Genomic DNA, 25,489 nt, shown 5'->3' with positions numbered 1-25,489 from the left:
AGGCATACAGTAAAAGTCCGTTATAGCGAGAATTAATAACATCGAAAAATTTACTCGCTATAACGAATTGTCGTTATATCCGATTTTTGTATAAAAGTTGGAAAACCCTTCATGCACTTTAAAATCAGTATGAAACGGCAATCAGTTTGTTCAAAACTTGCGTTTCCGCAGATGATATCCACACTACGGCTTACTTGTTTGTTATGTATTGTAATCCGATACTACGTGAAAGTGTATGTTTAATTTCATTCTGAAAAAAATAGAGTTCCGTATTTCTCCGAATCCAAGATGAACCCCACTTTTTCCTTCAAAAAATTTAAATCAGGCTCAAAAAGAAGTTTGTAAAATCATACAGGTCTACGGATTTTTAGACTCTTTTTAGACAGCGAACATTGCCTTTCGTCACACCGTATTTCATTTTTTTTTACGACTGCAAGATTATTCTTTATTTCAGCGGGTTGAAGGACCATTAACTCGTTGAAAATTTTCTGGCAATGCCTATTCCATGCATCTCTACAATACAACGATCCATCAGGAAATTACTCTTGCTGTCTATAAAACTGTTACTTTTACGCAGCGTCAGATATAACCGGCTACCGCTACACGCACGCCTCGCTTTTCGGGTGCGGCCACATTCAACGGCTAGCGATGTATAGGCCTAATCGCGAACGTTGAAAGTCAACGAACGAGTTTATTGCGCCATGGTATGGCCAACCGCCCTTGTGTTTTTCATGCACATACCTCACAATTTCATCATCGACTTTCATTAAAGCGTCCTTGTTGCGGACTACTGAATGCATTTTGTACAGTACGCATTTTTTTAGCTCTTTGTCTTCACGCTAACTCCAAATATTGGCTTTAGTTAGGCCTATGCCATATTTTATTGCAGCTGCACAATTATTCTACATTTCCGAGTGTTTAATAAACATTAACTTAAAATTGGCATCATAATATCGACTAGAACTCGTTTAAAATTTGCCAGCAATACATTTTCCACATATCTTTAAAATATGATTATCCATCACGAAAATATTCCTGCTGTCTATAAACCTTAATTTTACTAAGCGTCAAGTGCAATAGACGCGTTATGACTCTGCCACTGAGTAGCCATGGCTTTTCTAGGAATTCGAAGGTTCGCATGTTTTGATGCCGTTCTGCAGATTTGAGAAACACACAGGCACTGTACACTGTACAACTGGTAGGGATGTGTAGTAAAGAGGCGCTCGGTAATTGTCAATGACTTCTGTGCGCGTGTGAAAAGAAGCAGCGTGGTTACCGCGGTAATTGCCAGTGGTATCCATTAACTCACTGTTAGGTTGCGAATGCAACGACCCTTGAGTTTTCGCATACGATTCAGAGAAATACGGTATCACTCCAGAGATTTCTGTGGCAAACACCTCAGCTTTCTTCTTCAAACAGCGTCACCTAACCTAACCGTATATGTAGCCTATCATGAAAACATATTTGAAACGCATGTAGAGAAATAAGCTCCTGGCGAATAATTTACATGCAAATAGCTGTAACTAGACGCAAGAAGATATGAAATATCCTCTGAAATCAGTGATGTACTCTGCCATATCTTGAGGTGTATAACATTCTTATGTAACTTTCATATATAACACTAAAATTAAGATATCGTTTATTCAGTCTTTATTTTTACGAGTTAACTGCTATCGGCCACGTTATTTATGCATTTATTACGAAAACGTGTTATACTCTTTCATTTCGAATTTTCTTTAGAGAGCAGCAGTCGATGGGTATTATTAATCAACTCCAACATCACCTTTGAATGTCAACGAGAGAGCTCGCAAATGCACAAAGTGAGAAAATTATACCGTACCGAAGATGATCGATTGCATTTTGTTGCAAAAGTTTCAGTTTTCTTATTCAAACAGCGTCACGTATCCTAACTCAACTGTACTATAGGTATGATGAAAACACACTTCAAGCGCCGGTAGAGGAATTATACAGTTCTCGCTATAAATTTTCATAATAGCCTTTCCGTAATTTAACCAGACGCGACAAAATATAAACTAACCTATGAAATCAATTAAGCACTCTGCCATATCTCGAGGTGTATCCCATTCTTACTTAATTGCAGTATTTAGCCTCAAAATTAAGCGGTCGTTTAGTCAGCCTTAATTTTTAACGAGTTAACAACCGTTATCGGACACGTTATTTACACATTTATTACGAAAATATGTTCTCATTCATTTTGAATTTTCTTTACGGAACAGCTGTCGACGGATATTACTAATCGACCCTGACATCGCCTTCGAATGTCGATGAAAGAAATCGCTACTGCACATAGCGAGGAAATGATGCCGAAGGTGATCGACCGCATGCAATATCATCGCTGGGGTGCATAAATATCGGTAACGGAAAAATCGCGCGCGCTTAATCGCTCGTAATAACGGATACGCCAGTGATAGGGTTCTCGCTGTAACCGAAGGACGATACACAGTTTAATATAGGAATTTTGAAGGGACAGAAAAATGTCGTCGCTATAACGGAGTTCTCGTTATATGCCGTACTCGCTATAGCGACTTCTACTGTATAAGAAGGATGGATCCAAACCAAACATGGAATGGAAGAGGATGAAGATAATGAGAGGGAGCAAGAATAACTTTGGTGCTCCTGAAATACTTGTTCTTGAGACTACTAGTAAGATTTATTACAGATAATGAAATAACTTTAACATACCTGCTGTCAGATTAAGACTACGCCCTTTTATTCCACCTTCTTTGCTGGGGGGAGACCACCAGTTAACCAACGAACCAAACACAGGTACATGACGCAGGATACCCTCCTGCCAAAGACGTTCTTCATTTTCCTTCTGAAGGTCGAGAGTTGCTGTTTCTATGCCTGGAAAGGTTCATTTTCTTAAACTACTGATCAAATTAACTCAGAAGTAAAGCAAGACATGATAAATCATTTTACAATCTCACTTTATGATATGACAATATACCTAGTCTAGCTATAAATACCGTCACAAATGTTTGGCTTGGACTGTAGAGTTGATTTTCCAGATAGTAAGCAACCCTTGTGCTGAAAGTTAGTCCTGACCCGTGTGTATTCAATGGTGAAAGAGGGAATATTCTTGGCTTCAGCATGGATGGGGTGAATATGAAAACAGCATAGCTGTACTTGTCTTGCACAGGGTTTGGAAGTCACCTACTGAGACGTGGGAGCTCAAAATTTCACTACAATCAATATCCAGGGTAGTTTCTGAACACCTTAGGCTTAGAGCTTATCGGCGGAGCACCGGACATTTTCTGACTCTGCAGATGAAGCAGCAGAGGAAACAAATCAAGGCAGCTTGTGCAGTGATACGCCAACAATGGGCATCGAAGAATTCTCTTCACCGACGAGAAGGCCTTCAGCATTGAAGAACGCTTTGACTACCAGAGCAACAAGGTATAAGTGGCAAGTTCTCGAGTAGCATTCAAGAACGTTTCTAAGGTCCAGAGGATCGCTACCCCTCCTCAGTCACGATTTGGATAGGGGGTGAGCTCTGAGGGCCCCACCAGGCTCCATTTTTGTAAAAAAAAAAAAAGGTGTAAAAAAAAAAGCATCAGATAGTACATGAAGACTGTTCTGGACTCTCCCATGAAGGACTTCAATCACCCTCATGTTAAATAAGTAGTCCCGGGCCTTCCAGCGCGTTGCAGGCCTGTGTACCAGACTTCATCTCCAATGCTGAGTGGCCTTCTGATAGCCCCGATCTCAATACCCTGGACTTCAAACTGGTCAAAGCTAGAGGGAATGATCTGGAAGAAAAGACACCCTATGATTGAAAGTTCAAAGCATTTCTTGGTGGCAGAAGCAGCGGAATCCTACAATGGATGACTGGCAAACAGACTCCATGTCTGTGTGCGAGCTAACGGTAGACATTTTGAAGACGGATTGGTACAAATGGTGTCCAATTTGTGTGTCTACAATGTCAATCTACACTGACGGAGAAAAAAAATCCAAACACCGTGAAGGAATGTAGTATACGGAAATGTTGGCAATATATTTGTCGAAGTAACATTTTTAACCGATTAAAGGTACAAGACTAAAGAAAAACCCGTGCAAGAAAAACCATACCAAATGTGCCATGCTGGTCCATTAATAACCGGTGTAATCCCCTGACTGCTGACTGCAGGTATGCAAATGTGCATACATTGTGTCGTACAAGTACCGGATGTTAGCATGTGGGATGGAGTTCCATGCCTGTTGCACTTGGTCGGTCAATACAGGAACAATTAATGCTGGTTGTGGATGACTCTGGAGTTGTCGTCCAATGATGTCCCATATGTGCTCGATTGGGGACAGATCAGGGAATCGGGCAAGCCAAGGCAACATGTCAAGACTCTCTAGAGCACGTTGGGTTACAACAGCAGCATGGGGGCATGCATTATCCTGTTGGAAAACACCCCCAGGAATGCTGTTCATGAATGGCAGCACAACACGTCAAATCACCAGAAGGATGTACACATCTGCAGTCAGGGTGCGTGCAATAATCATGAGAGTGCTCCTATTGTCAAAGGAAATTGTTCCACAGACGAAAACTCCCGGTGTAGGTCCTGTGTGTCGACGCTACAGACAGGTGGAATGCAGGCGCTCACCTGGCCTCTTTCTATCAAACAGCCATCACTGGCACCAAGGCAGAACTAACTTTTATCGGAAAACACAACAGACCTCCGCTATATCCTCCAATGAGCTCTTGCTTGACACCACTGAAGTCACAGACGGCAATGGTTTGGGGTAAGTGGAATGCACGCCACAGGACATCTGGCTCAGCTGTCCTCCAAGTAACCGATTTCGAACAGTTCATTGCGTCACTGTGGTGACAACTGCCGCTCAAATTGCTGCTGCAGACGCAGTCCGCCACAGGCATACGTGAAATGCGGTGATCCTCTCTCTCGGTGATGCCATGAGGACGTCCGGAGCCCAGTCATCTTGCGAGCGTACCACTGCTGCCAGCACGCATACACAGTGGAGACATTCCAGCCCAGCCATTGTGCAATAGCGTGGAAGGAAAATCCACCTTCACGCAGCCCTATTATACAGCCTCCTTCAACCACAGTGAGTTGTTGGTACTGGCCTTTTCGTCGTCGTAAAGGCATTCTCAACCCACTCACAGTCACTCCGTCTGATCTCACAGGTGACTAACGCTCTTGTACAGTGCAGCCTGATGTGCAAAGTCATGGGGCCGCTACTACCACCTCAATGTGATTTGCGGGAAATTTGAATCAACGCCTTCTTTCATCTACCAACGTTCGTTAATCCAGCACAATGTCTTCTTGGTGTATCTACCTGTTAGTCCCGTTTCTTGATGAGATGAGATGAACTTACAAGGCATGTTTTTACAGCTGGATGTCCTTTCCTCAAGTTGTGGAGCTACAGAGGATGAAATTAGTGACGATAAATGGAATAGGGTACTGAGGTGGAAGGAATTGGCTGCGGCCTATGAATATGAACTGACCCGGCAATTGTGTGAAAGTGAAAATGGGAAACTACAGAAAACCGGTGCATGCTCAAAAAGCTCATTTAACATGGTGAAAGCACCGAGTTCCATAAGGACGTTGACTAGTCGCATTATAAGAGATTAACACCTTGAAAGTGCAATTTTCAGGCCAAGAAACTGCATATGCATATTTTTTAGATGAAATTTAATTCTGAATTCTGTGTATATGCTCCAAGACTAAACAGTTCACCTCTTTGTTTGGCTTTTATTGGATAAAGCAAGCACCAAAACACAGACAGCAGTTTTCAAGTTACAAACTGCACATTTACTTTTTTTGCAGAGAAATGAATTTTAGGTACACCTGGTGAGCTCCGTTTTGTAACAGGACTAAGAGGTCAGGCAGCATAACCATTTTTAAGAATCCCAGATGCAGTTTTTATCCCCAACTTGGTCTAATAATAAAAAAAAATAAAAAAAAAATAAATAAAAAACTGGCTGTTCCTCAGATAAGTTAGCATAATTATATATAGCCAATAACAACCTGGAAAAATGAGCCTTCCCATAGTGAAAGAATTACAGGCATCAGTTACGTTGTTCCCGAGATCAACCATCGCATACAAACTAGTGAACCTTTTCTCTTTATAATCTTAGTGTAGATAATCACATTCGATGGCACTTTCTCAAGCAAAGTAATTGCATACACATCATCAATCATTTGTCATAGCTTCATGTATTAATGATGCTAAAGATGATAAGAATGTTCCTACCTTTCTTTACTATTTCAGTCATAGTTTCTAAAAAGCGTGAAGATTCTTCCACTTCACGCCCAACAGTCACTACTAGACCAAGGAGTTCCTCTACATCAGTTTCTGCAGTCACCATCCCAAAGCGCACACACACCAGCCCATCAGCTCCTTCACCTGCAAGTAACACAACAATACATAGGTTAGGCAGTTCAGTGTGGGACAGAAGTAGGAGATGAGGACAAACATGGACATGGACCATCTCCAACGAGCTTGTTTCTGCTTCCCATCTTTATCAACACTGATTGAGGGACCAATGAGCTTGAGAGAACGGAACTGCTATAGGTTAGATTTATGAATTATCCAATCATATTGTCACCATTTTCTTTTTCATTTCCAAAAAATGCACACAATATTCAGGGAAGAGGAAGTAAGTAGATATAACATGAATCATGCTGGGAGGACAGCAACTGATTGAGAGTTTTAAGTATCTGGAGTAACCAATTGCCAGGACAGAGAAACTGATGAGGAGTTCAAAATTTAGATCGCAACTGTTGAGCGGATAGAAGAAAACACTTCAAAATACTTGCAAGAGTAATCACTTTTATTTTTTTAAATTTTTTAGCCAACATAGGACTACTTAGTCAGGTTTATGGAGGTTTTTCTTCTTTTTGTCAGCCGAATACTGTTTCATCCTTTCTGAACGTAATTTTCTTTCTGCTTCTGGAATCACTCTTTCTATTCTCTGCTTGTTGATTTTTGTCTGTAGTCTAGTGTGTTTATCTTTCAATATTTTGAGTGTATTGGTTTTGTATTTTAAATCTTCTATTGTAATATGCAACTCTCTCATGTCTTCTTTAAGTTCTGTGATCCATCTAATATTATTCTTACTCTTCCATAATTTTTCTGCTGATTCTATTTTCTGGTGACCGTATTAGATGGCCTAAGAATGATATTCGTTTCTTTTTCATTGTGCCAGTCACAGGTTCTATTTCTTTATAAACTGTCTCATTGGAAGCTAGTCTCCAGACTCTGTTTACTTCATAATTTTTATTTAAAGAGATCCTCACTATTCTCCTTTCTAACTTGAGTACTCTATCTACTGCAACTGTGTTTGTTATTTTGAATGTCTCACATGCATATGTAATTTGTGGCTGGGTGACTGTTTTGTAGTGTTTCAATTTGGAGAGACACTTTTTATTATATGTATTCTTGGTAGCACGCTGTGCTGTAACCAGTTTATCTATTCTATTTTGCCATGCTGGTTTCTCGTTCAGGTTATATGTGATTATTTCACCTAAATATTTAAATTTTTCTACAATTTTTATTTCTTGGTCTCCCAGATTAATTTTGTTTGCAAGCGGAAGTTGAGTTAGCATAATTTCTGTTTTTTTAAACGAAATCACTTTTATTAATAACAAAATATATTAGAAAATGCTTGGAAAAACAGAATGACACGTTTCGTTCCTATAAGAATATCATCACAAATCACTTTTATCCCGTGCATGTAATATCAATATTCTTTTTTCTTCTTCTTCTTATTCCATCTTCCTATTATTCGTCTTGTTGGATAGGGTAATGAATCAGCGACCTCCACTTATGTCTGTTTTACCGCTCTTTCATTCATCTACCTCAAGGTCCCCCACTTGAACATTACTTTTTGAGTGCTTGTTTCCTCTATCCTTCGCACGTGACCAAACCACTTTATCTCCTTATCTCCTCATTTTTTGCAGATCTTTGAGTTTTTCCTAATGCACTTCTTAGAAAATTTATTTCCATTCCTTGGAGTCTGCTTTCCTCCCATGTTTCAGCTCCATACTTGAGGATGGGAACAAAATAGAGCTTCTTTATATCATCTTAGTGTTAGATAATCCACTTTGTGCATTCCTTGGAAGCGTGGAAGACCTTCATTCAGCAACGCCTGAAGCAGTGCAATGCATACAAAATCTAGATCTCCTTCTGTGGTTCAGTCCAAAATGATGTAAATGCTGACAGTAATGAGAAGTTATTTGCATCTTCTGTTGCTGTGTATATACCATATTTACTCATGTATTAGACCCTCCGTGGTTTTTTTTGAGATGAAGAAAATGAAAAAAATAAATCTCGCATACAAGACCCCCCAACATAATTAATCAGAGAAGAACAACGATTCCGCTTCGAGGTGGGTACAAGACTTATTGCAGCTCTGATGACATCGCACAGATTTGTGAATAGTTTCATCCGTATGGCCAACGCGATAAAAACACGCGTCAGTCATGCGATACATCTGTGTTTCGTAGTTAAGAATGTTCGCCAGCGTAATGGTTAGCACAATTAGCTGCCATTCTTGGGAGTCTGAGTTTGATTTCCAGTAGTGCACTGCCAGAGATTTACGAATGGCAGGAAGGTTGATATGCAGTAAAAATGGTACACGTAACTCCCCTCCACTGGGGGTGTGTCTAAAAAGAGTTGCAGCACCTCAAGATGAGGAAACAAGTTTACTTTATTGAGAAATATTCGCGGTTGTTGCTATTAATATAGCAAGCGAGATCATTAACAAAGTGATCCTTTAATATCTCGTAACTCGGGCCAATATAGGTATTTCTTGGAGAGAAGTAGGTTTAAAACGTGATAAAAACTGTCCAATTACAATGAGTGTTTTACTCCCCAACGCGTAATACTAATACTGTAGAACCTCGATAATTCAAAATCCCGCCTAATTCAAAGAAAGTCTCGTTCCTGGAAACATTAGGTACAATTTTGCATGTTATATAAATTATTTAATTTGAAATACGGATAATTCGAAGAACAATGTCGGTCCTATTACCGAAATTCAGACATTTAATTAAAATCTTCCTTTACATTTTAAAAATATAGTATTATACAGAGTAACTGAAATTCAAAATTTATCCGCGTCATGATAGAACGCGTGTAATTTAGTTATCAAGGGTTATGAATTTCATGTTGTTGGTCCGTACTGAACTGAGAATAACATATGAATAGTAACACAGTAAGGTTTCCACCTATTCAGTACTAATATGTATTTACAATGTTATAAATTACATGGAACTAGTTTCGACCCGCCTAGGGGTCATCATCAGCCATATTAAAGCATACATAAGTATTTTTTCGACTCCTAAAAACATGTTATTTTTAATTGTAATAATCGTATGGATTTTTATAATTTATAAAGTGAAGTTTGGTAATGAGATGAGAAATGTTAGTATGGTACAGGTGAGTAGTAAATAATAATATATATACAAACAAGTTTGGAACAAAGTACTAGTGGGGTGCTTAGAGTTGTAAAATATAACCTCGTGGATGTCTGTAGTCCTCGTACTAAAGAAACAATGTAACATAACACATATAAACATATATACAAGTATGTACAAAGTCTGGAGAGTAAAGAGTGATACTCTTTTAATGTCGAGTTGGCTTGACACTGATCACTTAAGCGGAGAAATTAGGTATTTGGTGTATTAAAGCTGTGTTGGTCAGTTGCGTTGTTGATTGTTGGACGTGAAGTTGTTTTTGAATTTCTGGTTGAGAAGAAGGTGGAAACTGCGCGTGGATATATTGATTCTCAGTTCTTAGCGGAAACCAAATTGGACCTGTTTAAATGGAGAAAGTCGGTAAAAACAAAAAATGGAGATAGGATAAGGTTAACATAAAGTGAAAGGACGCTTACCTCGCGCTGCGGTGTGTGTAGTATAGCTGATGGTGTGCGATTGGTGGCGGGGAGAGAAGTGTGGGCAGAGAGGAGGGCAGGCGCGTGCGGGTTAGGAGGGGGTTAGGAAGAGTGGGGGTGGCTTGGGGTGAGGTGGGGGTGGGGAGCTTTTAAGGCGGGGCTGAAGGCTGAAGCACCCCACTAGTACTTTGTTCCAAACTTGTTTGTATATATATTATTATTTACTACTCACCTGTACCATACTAACATTTCTCATCTCATTACCAAACTTCACTTTATAAATTATAAAATCCATACGATTATTACAATTAAAAATAACATGTTTTTAGGAGTCGAAAAAATACTTATGTATGCTTTAATATGGCTGATGATGACCCCTAGGCGGGTCGAAACTAGTTCCATGTAATTTATAACATTGTAAATACATATTAGTACTGAATAGGTGGAAACCTTAATTTAGTTAAACAGAATGCTTTATTCCACCTATTCAATACTATATATTAATTGCAATGCCTATGTTTACATCATAATGCATTGTTAGGGACTAGTTTCGACCCTATTTGGGTCATCATCAGCCTAAATAAATTACACTTATATGTCGAATGTCCTGGAACAATATCTTCTTGCGAAGCAATAAAATTAATAAAGTGAACAAAAATATCATTGTAAAATAGGGTTAAATGCATGAAATGTTATATGAGATTAAATGTCGTGGTACCGATCAATTAGTTTAAAATAGTAAATAAAATGTCCACGTTTAGTGTACATAAGTTGCCAGTAAATCTATAAATATAGTTAAATTATTGCTTGCTACAGGCTTTACGTCGCACCGACACAGATAGGTCTTATGGCGACGATGGAATAGGAAAGGCCTGGGAGTTGGAAGGAAGCGGCCGTGGCCTTAATTAAGGTGTGAAAATGGTGCGAAAATGGGAAACCACGGAAAACCATCTTCAGGGCTGCCGACAGTGGGATTGGAACCCACTATCTCCCGGATGCAAGCTCACAGCCGCGCGCCTCTATGCGCACGGCCAACTCTCCCGGTAGTTAAATTATCTATCACATCGATTTTACAATGGTGATTAAGATATTACATGAACATTAAATATTGCATAATAATAAAAGTATAGATTTTCATAGCAGTCTGAGAACAATACATGAATTGCTTCCAGTGAATTCTACAGCTCAACTGCACCTTCTGTCAAGAGATTGATTATTTATTTTGTACCCAACATTGGTGCAAAGGGTATATATAGCTTGCTCGAAGTCCAAATGTAATATAGTTCATGATGGTGCAGAAAAAGATGTATACAGGCTGGATATAAGTAGCTTCTTGTGATATATAAGGTTCTGCATATGGTAAAAGGTGGAATTCTCAATCCAAGATGGAATCAAATCGAACCTGATGATGAGAAAAGAAAGTTGAAGTTAACGCAAAGCTCTCAAAAGAAAAAGAAAAGGGAGGGGGGGGAAAAAAAGAATACTCACCTGGCACGGCAATGTGATCGGCTTGAACGGTGGTGTGCAACTGGAGTGAGGATGTGTTGGAAATGACAAGGAAGGTACGAGGGGAGGAAGATAGGTGAGGGGAGGAGCTACCAGGTAGAGCAGGTAGCGTAGGGTAAAGGTGCGGAGAGATAGAGAGGGGGGGATAGGGGAGTGACTAAAGGCGGGGCCGAAGAATGTGGGAATGATGGCAATTGTTTTGACGAAAAACATTTAATTAACATTAGAAACAATTTTTAATCAGCCAAATTATTTTTTCTGAGAAAAGTAATAAATAAATCAAATAAAATTTTGGATTTCTCCATGATTTCATTGAGGTTATAATTGGCATTAAAGTAGTGACCTAGGTGTATGTAGTATTTTTCCATTATATTGAGTAAAGAAGCTTTGTTTGTTATTTCCAGGATTTCCACGTCCTGTTCGATATTCGTGAAATTATGATTGTAATCAACCATGTGTTGGCTGATAGCTGAAAATTTATTATATTTGGTTGCAATGATATGTTCATGGTATCTTATATTAAAATTTCTCCCAGTCTGCCCTACATACGAAATATTATTGCAAGAATTACATTCGAACCTGTAAACACCCAATTTTGATAAACTGCTGACCTTGTTGATATGTGACGTGTTATGTAAAATGTGCATACTGTTATTATTGGTTTTGAAGGCTATTTTAATGTCTTTCTTCTTAAAAATATTAGTAATCTTGTGAATTTCATTGTTAAAAGTGAAGGTAGAGAAAGATTCATATTTAGGTACTTCTTTCTTGAGTGTTGTTTCAGGGCGAAATTTATGTTTTACGCTTTCTATGAAATGGCTATCGAAGCCATTGAATTTTGCTATACTGCGGATTATGTTTAGTTCACTGGATAGATCCTTCTTAGTCATGGGTATGCTGAACGCTTGATGACAGAACGTGTCTTTTGGACCGTGCAGGGTTAGCTTTCCGCACTCTCGCACACTTCTGTGTGTCTACAGTGTACTTCATACTTGCTAAGTTCGAGTGAAATTGTAATTCTTTTGTATTCAGTGTTTTAAGGAACACCACAATATCACGCAGCAGGCAGTGTGCGGAGAAGCAGAATCCGCGAACGCTGGTGATGCTGACAGTTGGCAAATAAACTCGTATAACCAATTTGTACGCACTGAACAATATTGTCAATGCTGATGAAACTGCTTTGCTTTTTTTTAAATGCCGAGCCCAAACCAACTTATGGTTTTAAAGGAGAAAGGTGCCAGATGGGAAGTCATACAAGGGTGGGGTCGTTGCACTGAGTTGCAACAAATACTTAAAGTATTTGGTTGCATTGCACATGGAAGCGAGAGACCTCCCCTTCATCATAGGAAAGTTTGATAAGCCATGATGTTTTAAGGGTGTCGGGCATTTTCCATGCAAGTACAAGGCATCTAAAAAATGCAAGCAATACAGTAATCCATAAAATTAAGCCTACATTTCTCTTCAGCTTTTATTCATGCTTTTTTGTTTTTCTTTTGTTGTGTGAGGTTATATTTGCCAGCGAGTTATCCAAGAGCATTATTTGAATACTGTAAATGCATCTTGTTGGGTACATTTTGGAGATAGTTTGTCCATGCCATCTGCAATGTTTAAACTGTCAATCAAAGTTAATTGCATGCAGTAACGGGTCTCAGAATGTTTTGCGACACGGCAATGGTTACCATTCCTCAATTACGAGTTGGCGGTTCGCGTAATTTGAAGTCTGATTTTATCGTCCCAACGACTTCGAATTAACGAGGTTTTACTGAATTGATTTTATGTCCCCAGTTACTTTTAACGATTTTTGGGAGACGCCAAACAAAACATACTAGGGTATGCATTAATTTTAAAACATACAGACATGAACGTACGAATTTAAACATTATGGCAATAAAACGCATCACTGCCACACCTGTAGATATCCATAAATGTGGCAAACTTTCCTGTTATTTACTTTTATTCCTTCTGTTGTGGAACTTTTGGCACAATCCAGGCGAGAGCATACCTAACCTAAACAACGCGGTCTCTCTTATCTCATTTACAGCTGTTTAGGTAAATCCTGATGTGATAAATATAGAGAACAAGCATGAAATATACTTAAAAATAAGAGTCTGGCTTTCAACAGCCTCAATTATCAAAAGAATGCTTCCAGTCACTATGCATTACATTCGGAAATACAACTCGTAACGTACGCTAGTTATCATCTGGAGGTTTGACACGGTTTATACAGCATGGCTTTATTCAGGAGTGGCTTCTGCTACACATACACCAACTGGGAATATCAGAGACCATCTCCAGAAACCATTTGGGAATAGATTCACACTGTTTGGAATATATAGTTGGGAAATAAACTATTTTGAAAAGGTTCAAAAAGACGAGACCTCGAATGTTCTCCGTCTCGATTGCAGTGCATGGCTGACGAGATGGCAGTGAAGATGACGTCACTTGGAATGACGATATGCCGGTAGCAGGGAATTTGATGGCACAAGACAATAATTCAAATTAAAGCAGTAATCAGGTTTAATCAGATTTACTGTGTGGTAGGCCTACTGCTCAACTGACAGAGACAAATGACTGGCCATTAAGTTCTTTTGTATCTTCTTCTTTTTTTCTACTGCATTTCCCACTTTTGTGGGGTCGCGGGTTTGAACTGTGTTGCACATGAGGATTTGGCCCTGTTTTATGGCCGGAAGCCCTTCCTGATGTAATCACTATTGCGTGTTTCTGTGGTGGTTGTAGTGTAGTGTGTTTTCTGAGTATGAAGAGGAAAGTGCTGGGACAAACACAAACACCCAGTCCCTGAGCCAGAAGAATTAATCAGATGTGATTAAAATCTCCGACCCGGGACCCTCTGGACCGAAGGCTTCAGCGCTGACCATTCAGCCAAGGAGTCGGGGAAGTTCTTTTGTATCAATATTGCATAATATGATAATAAGATGCTCTTATCCCTTCTCTGCACGGGGTCGAGTTTGAAGCGAGACAAATCTTCATAGCCAGTTTTTACAACCGTTTGCCCTTCCTGATATTAACCTGACCTGGCCAAGAATCAGCCAAACTCTTTGAAAAATCTAATACTCATAACGCCAAGCCAAGCAACAAACGATCACAAGTAGTTTTTAATTTTCTAATCTATGTAATGAATGGCGTGATATGAGTAGCCTAACTAGAATAGACTACATTTATATATACCGGTATTAGCCATAATACACTGGAACTTTGATTCTCCATTTTTGGAGCAACCACGGAAAAAAACGTAGAACACGGGAAAACAGAAAATACGGGAATGAATAAACCATCAACGATTTGGCTAAACATCACAAAAATAAAATTTGTATACTTATAATCTTATAAACACCCCCACAACCAAACCAAACTACAGCCCCAATGGGCCTTCCGGCTACCAACTGACAGTTGCTCCGTCTGAAGGATTGCAGATTACGAGGTGACACAGGTTCAATGTGACAAATCCTCTCGGCTGTTATTCCTGACTCTTAGACCGGGGTCGCCATCTCACCATTAAATAGCTCCTCAATTAAAGGTAATCGTAGAATGAGTGAACCTGTGAACCTGGAACCAGCCGTCATATCCAGGAAAAAATGCCTGACCTGGCCAAGAATCAAACCCGGGCCGTCCGGGTGAGAGGCAGGCAAGTTAGACCACAAGGCCTGTTTCAAACATTAATTACCGGTATGCGACTTAAAAATCTTGAAACTTTACATTCAGTTTTACCGAGGAAATTTCGTCAGTTTCCTCTGAAAACTTCTTTCACTTTAGCAACTTTGATCAGCCAAACTCTTTGAAAAATCTAATACTCATAACGCCAAGCCAAGCAACAAACGACCACAAGTAGTTTTTAATTTTCTAATCTAATAAAATAAAGCACATTGGATACAAAAGCGACCAACATGATGGTGAAATGCCCTTTTTTTTTATTGTTTTTATCTTCCATTGTAATTTAGTCACCAGTATACTGTTCATAGTCAGTTTATGGAAATCTTGTACCACGTAGATTAGGCCTACATCGACTTTTAAAGGTTATGTTGAACACGAAAATATGGTTTTGAATGTAAGTATCGATCCTCAAGTTCTCGAATGCATTATATTCAATTCTGCCTGTCACTAATCACAATCAAATTGGAAAGAGAAAAAATATCATTAACACTTCCGGTTATTTGTAACCTTCAGCTCAGCTGGAAAGGGCGCTCACTGTACAAGTCGGTATAAATGCAAAATGATACAAGTTTTTAAATGTAATGTACACAAATAAAATGAATGCGGTTTCTATAACATTTTAACACAAAAACGTGAAATTCCCAGTCTTATATTAGGACCAAAACAGTAATACACAATCCCAAAACCTCCCATGGCTTTATGTATGTAAAGTACAACATCTGCTCTGTTCTCGATAACATAATTGTATACAATGAATATTGAATTTTCATGACTACATTGTATCGAAAGCGACTTTCAACCTATTAGGTCGTGTTACGTACATTTAGTACGTGTTGAAGAGATGTTAAGTACAGAACAAAAATGGCCAACCAGACACCAGTGGGATCCGAAGTATCTGGTCATTCCAAAGCAGATATCTTGTGCTCCTGCTACTTGTACTCTGTTGGAAATTTCATGAGTTACAGTCCAGTCGTGTGACACCATTCCTGCTCTCCTCCCTTCCAGCCATGTTCTTTCTTGTTATCACCACAGTTTCACTCTAACTTGCACACTCTTCAATTACTGAACATCAATCTCCCTTCACACCTGCTGCTGACTCTCCTCCTATACCACTATACGATCTGCTCTTATCCTTTCTGGTTCCAGCTAATTTCTCACTTTTTTAAAAATTTTATATTTCATCCATCAAAACAAAGAACAAAAAAGTGGCAGAGGAGATCTGTTTTTACTTCAAACTGTGTGTTCACTCTACGTTCACTGGATCAGCTTTATCCACTCCTCTCCAACTTCTTTACTTTTTAATACTTTCTGAACTCTCTACCTAGTCTGACAAAGCTCATCCCAGCCTCTTTATTGAACTTGCCACTTTTCTCAACCACTCGTCTTATACTGAATGAAGATCAGGTTCACAGTTGAGCTTCTTCAAAAACCATGCCGTTCCTAGTCTAGATTTTCTTCAACTATTTCTTTCAGCCTACATTCAAGGGACTCTTTTACAAATGTTTGCAGCATGTGAGATTAATGTAACTCCTCTATCATTGCAACAACTTTTCTTGTTGCCTTCCTTAAAGATCGGGAATATATCACGTTTTCCCCCACTTTCTAGGTACCCTTTTTTCCTTCCACACTGCTTTTATTACTTGACATATCCAGTGTATTCCAATAGGTCCTGCAGCATTAATCAAACTATGGGTCACATTACATTCTGCTGCTCTCCCAGAATGCATTTTTTTGTTTTGTTTGCAATTCCCACTTTTTCAACAGATATTTCTCTTGAGACACCACTTCCATTCTTTAGTTTATCTCCTGTTTCTTCCACCCGTGATGCAGCCTGTGGATTGAGAAGTGTTTCGAAACACCTCACCTCATTTGTCTATAATAATTACACTTACAATAGTCAGAGCATTAATCCATGTAGTTTCTTATTTGTTGCCTTTTACATCTTCTAGTTCTCTCACCAATTTTCCCAACACTTTTGTTTTTCCATATCTTTGTACACCTCTGCTTGCTTCCTTAGGCCTATATTCTCCCTATTTCATCTGTTTTCTTCTGCATCCAAGCCTTCCATGTTGTCTTGTTGAGCTTCCTCATTCCACCCAGATGTCTCTCTCGTTTCTTTTCATACTCATTCATCCACAAGCTCTCCCAGCACTCTCTACAAATAAAGCAAAAAGTCATCTCCGTACAGGCCACGAAGGCCCTTGGAGCAGTGGAAGGTAGAGGCTTCCACCGTCTGTAACCTCAACTCTTATGGGTGGAGTGGTTAGCTCTAACGTCCAGCCACCTTAGCCCCTAGGAATTAACCTGGTACTCATTCTTGGTGTATGCTGAGTGAACCTCCGGAAGTAGAAATCTCATTTCTTAATGTTTCAACTTTCTGACAGGGAATTGAACCAACGTCCTTCAGGGTGAACTGAGCTTGGTCTTACTGCGTCGGCTATGCAGCCCATACTATTTACAAATGTCTTCCTAAATTCAGTCCATTCTTCTTCCACTCCTTCAACTTCAGGTTAGAACTAGTTTCTTGACTTCCTCTTCAAATTTCTCCCTCACCCGTTTGTTTCAGATTCATCATCATCATCATCATCATCATCATCATCATTTCCCTTTATCGAGCTGTAGCCAGGTAGGGGCAAATATAGTTCCTCTCCACTTTCTTCGGTCTTTCCACCAATCCCCCTCCAACACTGCGCCCCAGTCCAGGTTTCTTTCTATAATACTGTGTTGGATTGTGTCCTTCCATCTCAATTGTGGTCATCCATGGCCTTTCCTTCCTTGCATTTGCATTTCCATCATCTTTTATGGCTTTCTTTCATCACTCATTGGCTCTTCTCTATTCTAATATTCATTTTTGCCACTCCAATTTCTTCTGAGATTTTCTAATTCCTTATTTTGTCTTTTCTACTCTTCTGTATCATACTCCTCAAGAACTTCATTTCGGCTGCCTGTATTCGACTCTCATCCTTCTTTGTCACTGTCCAAGTTTCTGTTCCGTAAGTTGTTATGGGTATGTAATACATCTTGTACATCGTTTCCTTTGCTTCCATTGGCACATCTTTGTCCCATAACATGTCTCTTACACTATGATAGAAACAAGTTCCCGCTTGAATCCTCTTACTAATCTCAACATCCAGTCGAGCATTCTCCATTAATTCACTCTCCAGGTATTTGAACGTTTCCACTACTTCCAGGGGCATGTCTGTAAGTCTAATCTGACCTTTCACTTCTTAACAACATAACAAGACTTTTACTCTTTTCTACACTTATTTTCAATCCACATTCTTCGATCTTCCCATTCACTACATCCAATTGTTCTTGAACCTTCCTGTCATCTTCTCCCCAAATCACAATATCATCTGCAAATAACATGATGTTCATTTCTCTTCCTTCATATCCTGCTTTTGGTGTTTTCATGTTGTCATCCATTACTACTGTAAACAGGATTTGTGATAGAACACTTCCCTGTCTCAGCCCACTAGTTATTTTGAACCAACTTGTCCTGCCAACTTGTGTTTGCATGCAACTACAACATTCCTTGTACAATGCCATGATCGTTTTTATTAATCTCTATCAATTCCTTTTTGCATCAGTCTGTCCCAAACTTTAGTCCTGGGGACACTGTCATGCCAATGAATGTCATCACCATATCATTCCCATACTCCCATTGCTTTTCCATTAGTTGTCTCATAATGAAAATGGGCTCTAATGTTGACCTTCCACTTATGAAACCAAACTGATTTTCCTGTATCTGAATGTCAACCCTCAACCTTATCCTACTTTTCAGTATTATTACCATTATTCTTCAATACTTTCTTATCCCCTTTCTTGAAAATTGGGATGATTATTCCTTTTTGCCAATCCTCAGAGACCTCCTTAATCTCCCAGACAATCCTGAGAACTCGATATGTCCACTGCAAGTCTACAGCTCCAGCTGCCTTTATCATCTCCACTGCCATTTCATCTATTCCAGGAGTTTTTGTATTCTTCATCTTTCTGACTGCCATTTCAATTTCATTCACTGTAATTTCTTTGTCCATTTCTTCATCAACTAGTTGCCTTTCCTGTGGTCTATTGAATGACTGTCATTAGTTCTCATGTTTAGCAACTTCTGAACATACTTTCCATCTATTTCTTATTTCATTTGCCTTTGTTAATATTATGCCACCTTCATCCTTCACAAATCTAGTGTTTACCTGATCTCTCTTTTTGTTTCAGATTCCACACTTTAATTTTCTTCTCCTTTCTTTCATTTATTCTTGGTAATTTTCCTACTCTCAATTTGGCTACAACTAATCTACAATCCCAATTACTGTAAATGCTTCCAGGAAACACTATTCATCCATAAATTCTCTCCAGTTCTTCCTTTCAATCAAGAAGTAGTCAATCATGGTTTTTATTCTATGTCCTCCCCAACCAAATCTAGTTATCTTCTTGAAGTTCTTCCTGAATCATATGTTCACAATTATGAGATAGCTCTCTCACTAAACTGCAAAATGAAAAGGATATGGAGAAAGAGAAATAAATAAATAATTTATTCTATATTGTAGTGGACGATGAAAGGTCAAAAATGTAGTTGCGAATTATAAGAAGTAAAGATATACAGAATGTGGTGTAGAATGATACATATCTATGTGACAGAATAATATAAATGACAACTGAAATTAACAAGCAAAAGAGGCCTATAAAATCTGGTAGGTTCATGTGGTTATGGTCAAAGAAATTCTGTGTAGGATGACAATAATGCCAGTAGCGGGGAAGTTGGATGCACAGATGACGGTAATTCAAATGAAAGTAGTGATGAGGTTTACTATGTGATAGGCCTACTGTTCAACCAACAGAGACAAATGGCCGGCATTAAGTTATTTTCCATTCTTTTGAATTAATATTGCATAATACAAAAATAAAACATATTTACAGCATATATAGAACTAAATTCATGTGTCCATCATTTCCTTTTTTTTCATTCAGAAGTACTGCCTTTCAATGAGGATAGCTAGTAAGACTCAGAATACAAAGTTTATTAAAGAATAGTGTAGAATACACACACACAGACAATTTATAGTCTAGAAATCAAGTATTCACTGCATGAAATGGGAAGCCATCACATTTCAGATTCCCCTACCCTATTTTTTTGCGGCTATAAAAATGAAAAGAAAAGGGAGGGGTCTAACATGCAAGGAAATACAGTAAGCGATTTTTGAAGCAATTAGTGACAAGTATGTCCAAATATTTTGTTTTGAAACAATTTAACTGACTTTTTCAATAGTAATGAGTTCATAGTCAACAACTGATTGTTTGTAGATTGCATGCAGATAATATCGAAATTTATAATCGCTGGCTGAAGGAAGACTAGACTCTTTGAGATGATGTCATAACTGGCTTTTGTTTGCCGCCTGCTACACAGAGGGAAGCATTCTGTTGTGTGTGTATCTGAAATGTTACAAAGGGCCTAACCATAAAATATCTGCAAGGGATAGAGTTTTCCAGTAAGAAAAGCATGAGGTTTATTGCACAAATAACAGTACCATTATGTGCAAGTTTTGTAACTGTCAGGTGTCATGGGAAAGAAAATATTCCACCCAAAAACACTCGACATCTGTAAAACATGCTACAGTGTTCATTTCTTGTAAAGAAGGCAAAACATCTCGCGTTCAGACATCAATTTTACATGTGTTTCAACAGTGTACAAAAAGAAAACCAGTGAATATCTCGGGAAACATGTAGCAGAGATATATTTAGCCTACCTGGTGGCCCTGATCATTAAGGCGTTGAAGTATAAACAGTCTGACACCGTGGTTAGCTGGTTTGAGCCCCGTTTGTCAAAAAAAATTTCACCATCAGAATGTTGGCCGGCAGGGTAGGAGAGGTGGTCGTACACAATTTCTAATCACTAGATTGCGTGCCAAATGCCTGGATTAAATTCCAAACCTCTCCGCTGTGCTTGTATGAAGCGAGGGCATATTACGCTGTTGATGGTGATTCCTCCATCAGATGGGGACGTTAAACCTTGAGCAGACCCCTCGGTGCTATTCGACAGCAGTAGGCTACGTGCCGGCACCGGGTTTCATCCCTTCCATACTATCATATGTCATTCTTTTCATCTCGTTAACTCCTCCGGTGAGGTTGACGTCATGAATGGCATCCGGTCATCTAAAAAACCGCCACAAGAGATTCATCTCACCTCATACCTGACCCCATATAGAAACAGGAGAAGGGCTGGACAAATGAACAAACAAACAAACAAACAAACAAACAAACAAACAAACAAACAAACAAACAAACATTGCTCTTTCTGAAATTGTCCTTCACCTTTCTTCTCATTCTCTTCTACAGTACTACCCTTTCAAATATGTTTATACCTGCGATGCGAGTGCGATTCCTTGATAATTATCACATATATTCACCCCCTGTAAGTGGGGTGGTAGGATGACACCCACGGTATCCCCTGCCTGTCACAAGAGGCGAGTAATAGGAGTCCGAGCCAGGTTGTCTTCTTTTCTTTAATTACTGCTTTCTTGCACTTGTTATCATTTCCCGATATTTTCTTCTTCTTTCTTCCATTTAATCCCTATTCCCCAATTGCTATGTTTCTTATTTTTCACTACTTCCTTTGCCCTCTCATTCTACCTCGGGGTCTCTTTATCTTTGCCTCTTTCAGCTATTCTGCCACAAGCACTCTCTGCACAGTTTACAAGATAATATTTTACTGAACATGTCCCATTCCACTCCCACACTCTCCACCTCAGTTCTGTATATGTGTTGTTTCAATTCATTTTGGAACTTTTCTTTTAATTCCATCTCTTTTAATTTTCATATCTTTATTTTCTTTTCTCTTATTTCTTTCATTTTCACTATTTTTCCTACTTTCATTTTTCTTACTACTCAATGGTCATGGTTCATGTTTGTGGGTTACTGTAGTCACATCCTAGTTCGTGAACCATGGGCAACGGCTGCGTGGCCTAGTAAGTGGTCCTGAGAATCGAGATACCAGTTGCTATGGAATGGGAGTGGGCATCTCGGATATATTCTGAGTCATGGCCCTCCTTGTGCTCAGGCGGCTAGGACTATACAATTCACCGGTGGTCCATAACCCGTTAGAGGAGAGATCCTCACTTGGACTATGTGCAAGTAGGGTAGCATCCTGCTTCATGAATTTACTGAGCTCAGAACATTTTAAGCAAGCCTCGGACCTATGGGAGTAACGGAGTCACACTCCCATTTGACAGGCGAGGGACTCCTTGGAAACAACTTGGCGAACGAAATGAAATTCGATGGGGAGCTATCAATATTAATGGGGCTTATGGGAGAACGAAAGTAGAACTGGCTGAGTCAGCTAAGAGGATGCATCTGGATGTGCTAGGAGTAAGTGATATTCGGGTAAGGGGAGATAACGAGGAAGAGATAGGAGATTATAAAGTGTACTTGACGGGTGTTAGAAAGGGAAGGTCAGAGTCTGGGATAGAGCTCTTTATCAGGAATACCATTGCACACAACATAGTTTCTGTTAGGCACGTAAATGATGTGGGTAGATTTGTCAGTTGGAGGAATTAGGACTAGAATTGTTTCCGTGTATTCACCATGTGAAGGTGCAGATGAGGATGAAGTTGACAAGTTTCACAAAGCATTGAGTGACATCGTGGTTAGGGTCAACAGCAAGGATAGAATAGTGCTAATGGGCGATTTCAATGCGAGAGTTGGGAATACAACCGAAGGATACGAAAGGGTGACTGGTAAATGTGGGGAAGATAAGGAAGGTAATGGGAATGGGAAGCATTTGCTGGACTTCTGTGCTAGTATGGGTTTAGCTGTTACGAATACATTCTTCAAGCATAAGGCTATTCGCCGCAACACATGGGAGGCTAGGGGTACCAGATCCATAATAGACTATATCTTAACTGACTTTGAATTCAGGAAATCTGTTAGGAATGTATGAGTTTTCCAGGGATTTTTCGATGATACAGACCACTATATGATCTGTAGTGAACTAAGTATCTCTAAGCCTAGGGTAGAGAAAGTGAAATCTGTCTGCTAACGAATGAGGGTAGAAAATCTCCAGGACGAGGAAATTAGAAGTACATGGATATGATTAGTGAGAAGTTTCGAACAGTGGACAGTAAGCAGGCTCAGGATATAGAAAGAGAATGGGTGGCATACAGGGATGCTGTAGTAGAAACAGCAAGGGAATGCCTAGGAACGACTGTGTGTAAAGATGGGAAAAGGTGAATATCTGGTGGAATGATGAAGTGAAAGCAGCTTGTAAACGTAAAAAGAAGGCTCATCAGAAATGGCTCCAAACAAGGGCCGAGGCAGACAGGGATTTGTACTAGATGAAAGAAATAGAGCGAAACAAATAGTTGTCGAATCCAAAAAGAAGTCGTGGGAAGATTTTGGTAATAACCTGGAAAGACTAGGTCAAGCAGCAGGGAAACCTTTCTGGACAGTAATTAGTAATCTTAGGAAGGAAGAGAAAAAGGAAATGAACAGTGTTTTGAGTAATTCAGGTGAACTCATAACAGATCCCAGGGAATCACTGGAGAGGTGGAGGGAATATTTCGAACATCTTCTCAATGTAAAAGGAAACCATCATGGTGGTGTTGCGAACAGCCATGCTCATGGGGAGGAGGAAAATGATGTTGGTGAAATTACACTCGAGGAAGTGGAAAGGATGGTAAATAAACTCCATTGTCATAAAGCAGCAGGGATATGTGAAATTAGACCTGAAATGGTGAAGTATAGTGGGAAGGCAGGGATGAAATGGCTTCATAGAGTAGTAAGATTAGCATGGAGTGTTGGTAAGGTACCTTTAGATTGGACAAAAGCAGTAAATGCACCTATCTATATGCAAGGGAACAGGAAGGATTGCAATAACTATCGAGGTATCTCGCTGATTAGTATACCAGGCAAAGTATTCACTGGCATCCTGGAAGGGAGGGTGCGATCAGTCGTTGAGAGGAAATTGGATGAAAACCAGTGTGGTTTCAGACCACAGAGAGGCAGTCAGGATCAGATTTTCAGTATGCACCAGGTAATTGAAAAATGCTACGAGAGGAATAGACAGTTGTGTTTATTTTTCGTAGATCTAGAGAAAGCATATGACAGGGTACCGAGGGAAAAGATGTTCGCCATACTGGGGGACTATGGAATTAAAGGTAGATTATTAAAATCAATCAAAGGAATTTATGTTGACAATTGGACTTCAGTGAGAATTGATGGTAGAATGAGTTCTTTGTTCAGGGTACTTACAGGGGTTAGACAAGGCTGTAATCTTTCACCTTTGCTGTTCGTAGTTTACATGGATCATCTGCTGAAAGGTATAAAATGGCAGGGAGGGATTCAGTTAGGTGAAAATGTAGTAAGCAGTCTGGGCTATGCTGACGACTTGGTCTTAATGGCAGATTGTGCCGATAGCCTGCAGTCTAATATCTTGGAACTTGAAAATAGGTGCAATTAGTATGGTATGAAAATTAGCCTCACGAAGACTAAATTGATGTCAGTAGGTACGAAATTCAACAGAATTGAATGTCAGATTGGTGATACAAAGCTGGAACAGGTAGATAATTTCAAGTATATAGGAATCTGTGTTCTCCTAGGATGGAAATATAGTAAGGGAGATTGAATCAAGGTGTTGTAAAGCTAATGCAGTGAGCTCGCAGTTGCGAGAAACAGTATTCTGTAAGAAGGAAGTCAGCTGCCAGACGAAACTATCTTTACATCGGTCTGTTTTCAGACCAACTTAAGTTAGAACTAACAGACATGAAAGTAGCAAGAATGATTGCTGGTACAAACAGGTGGGAACAATGGCAGGAGGGTACTCGGAATGCAGAGATAAAGGTTAATTTAGGAATGAACTCGATGGATGAAGCTGTACGCATTAACCGGCTTCGGTGGTGGGGTCATGTGAAGCGGATGGAGGAGGATAGGTTACCTACGAGAATAATGGACTCTGTTACGGAGGGTAAGAGAAGTAGAGGTAGACCAAGACGACGATGGTTAGACTCGGTTTCTAACTTAAAGAGAAGAGGTATAGAACTAAATGAGGCCACAACACTAGTTGCAAATCGAGAATTGTGGCGACATTTAGTAAATTCACAGAGGCTTGCAGACTGAACGCTGAAAGGCATAACAGTCTATAATGACTATGTATGTATGTACTCAATGGTCTCTATCAAAAGCTACTTCTGGCAAGGCTGTTACATCTAACACCTGTCTACAATTTGTTCTTTACAGCAAGTAGTAATTTTTTAATACATGGAAATGAAAGCATCTCTTCAGGAAGATTCTGGATAGTAAATACTATTATTTTCCATGTCCATTCTCACAAGGTGGTCATTTTGGTACAAATAAGTAGTTACAGAACAGATACGAGATGTTGTGACGTTACTGAGCAGTCAGGAATTTGGTGAGCATAATGCTGGAGTTTATTTTCTTCAGAATATTCATTATCATCATCAT

At 39.4% G+C, this 25,489-nt stretch overlaps 1 protein-coding gene across 3 annotated transcripts in view; it reads right to left on the bottom strand.

Annotated features, from left to right (window-relative positions):
* Positions 1 to 25,489, bottom strand: part of LOC136876041 (pyridoxal-dependent decarboxylase domain-containing protein 1) — a 236,988-nt gene that overhangs the window by 49,256 nt on the left and 162,243 nt on the right. For all 3 annotated transcript variants that reach the window (XM_068228198.1, XM_067149657.2, XM_067149659.2), the window contains exons 14-15: positions 6,220 to 6,372; positions 2,704 to 2,865 (exon numbers count right to left, since the gene is read on the bottom strand). In XM_068228198.1, the coding sequence (XP_068084299.1) occupies positions 2,704 to 2,865; positions 6,220 to 6,372 (315 nt within the window). The remainder of the gene's footprint in view (positions 1 to 2,703; positions 2,866 to 6,219; positions 6,373 to 25,489) is intronic.

The sequence above is a fragment of the Anabrus simplex genome, chromosome 6, assembly GCF_040414725.1.
Source record: "Anabrus simplex isolate iqAnaSimp1 chromosome 6, ASM4041472v1, whole genome shotgun sequence".
Taxonomy (NCBI): domain Eukaryota; kingdom Metazoa; phylum Arthropoda; class Insecta; order Orthoptera; family Tettigoniidae; genus Anabrus; species Anabrus simplex.
Note: the sequence above shows the minus strand (reverse complement) of the source record. Positions and strands in the feature narration are given on the sequence as shown.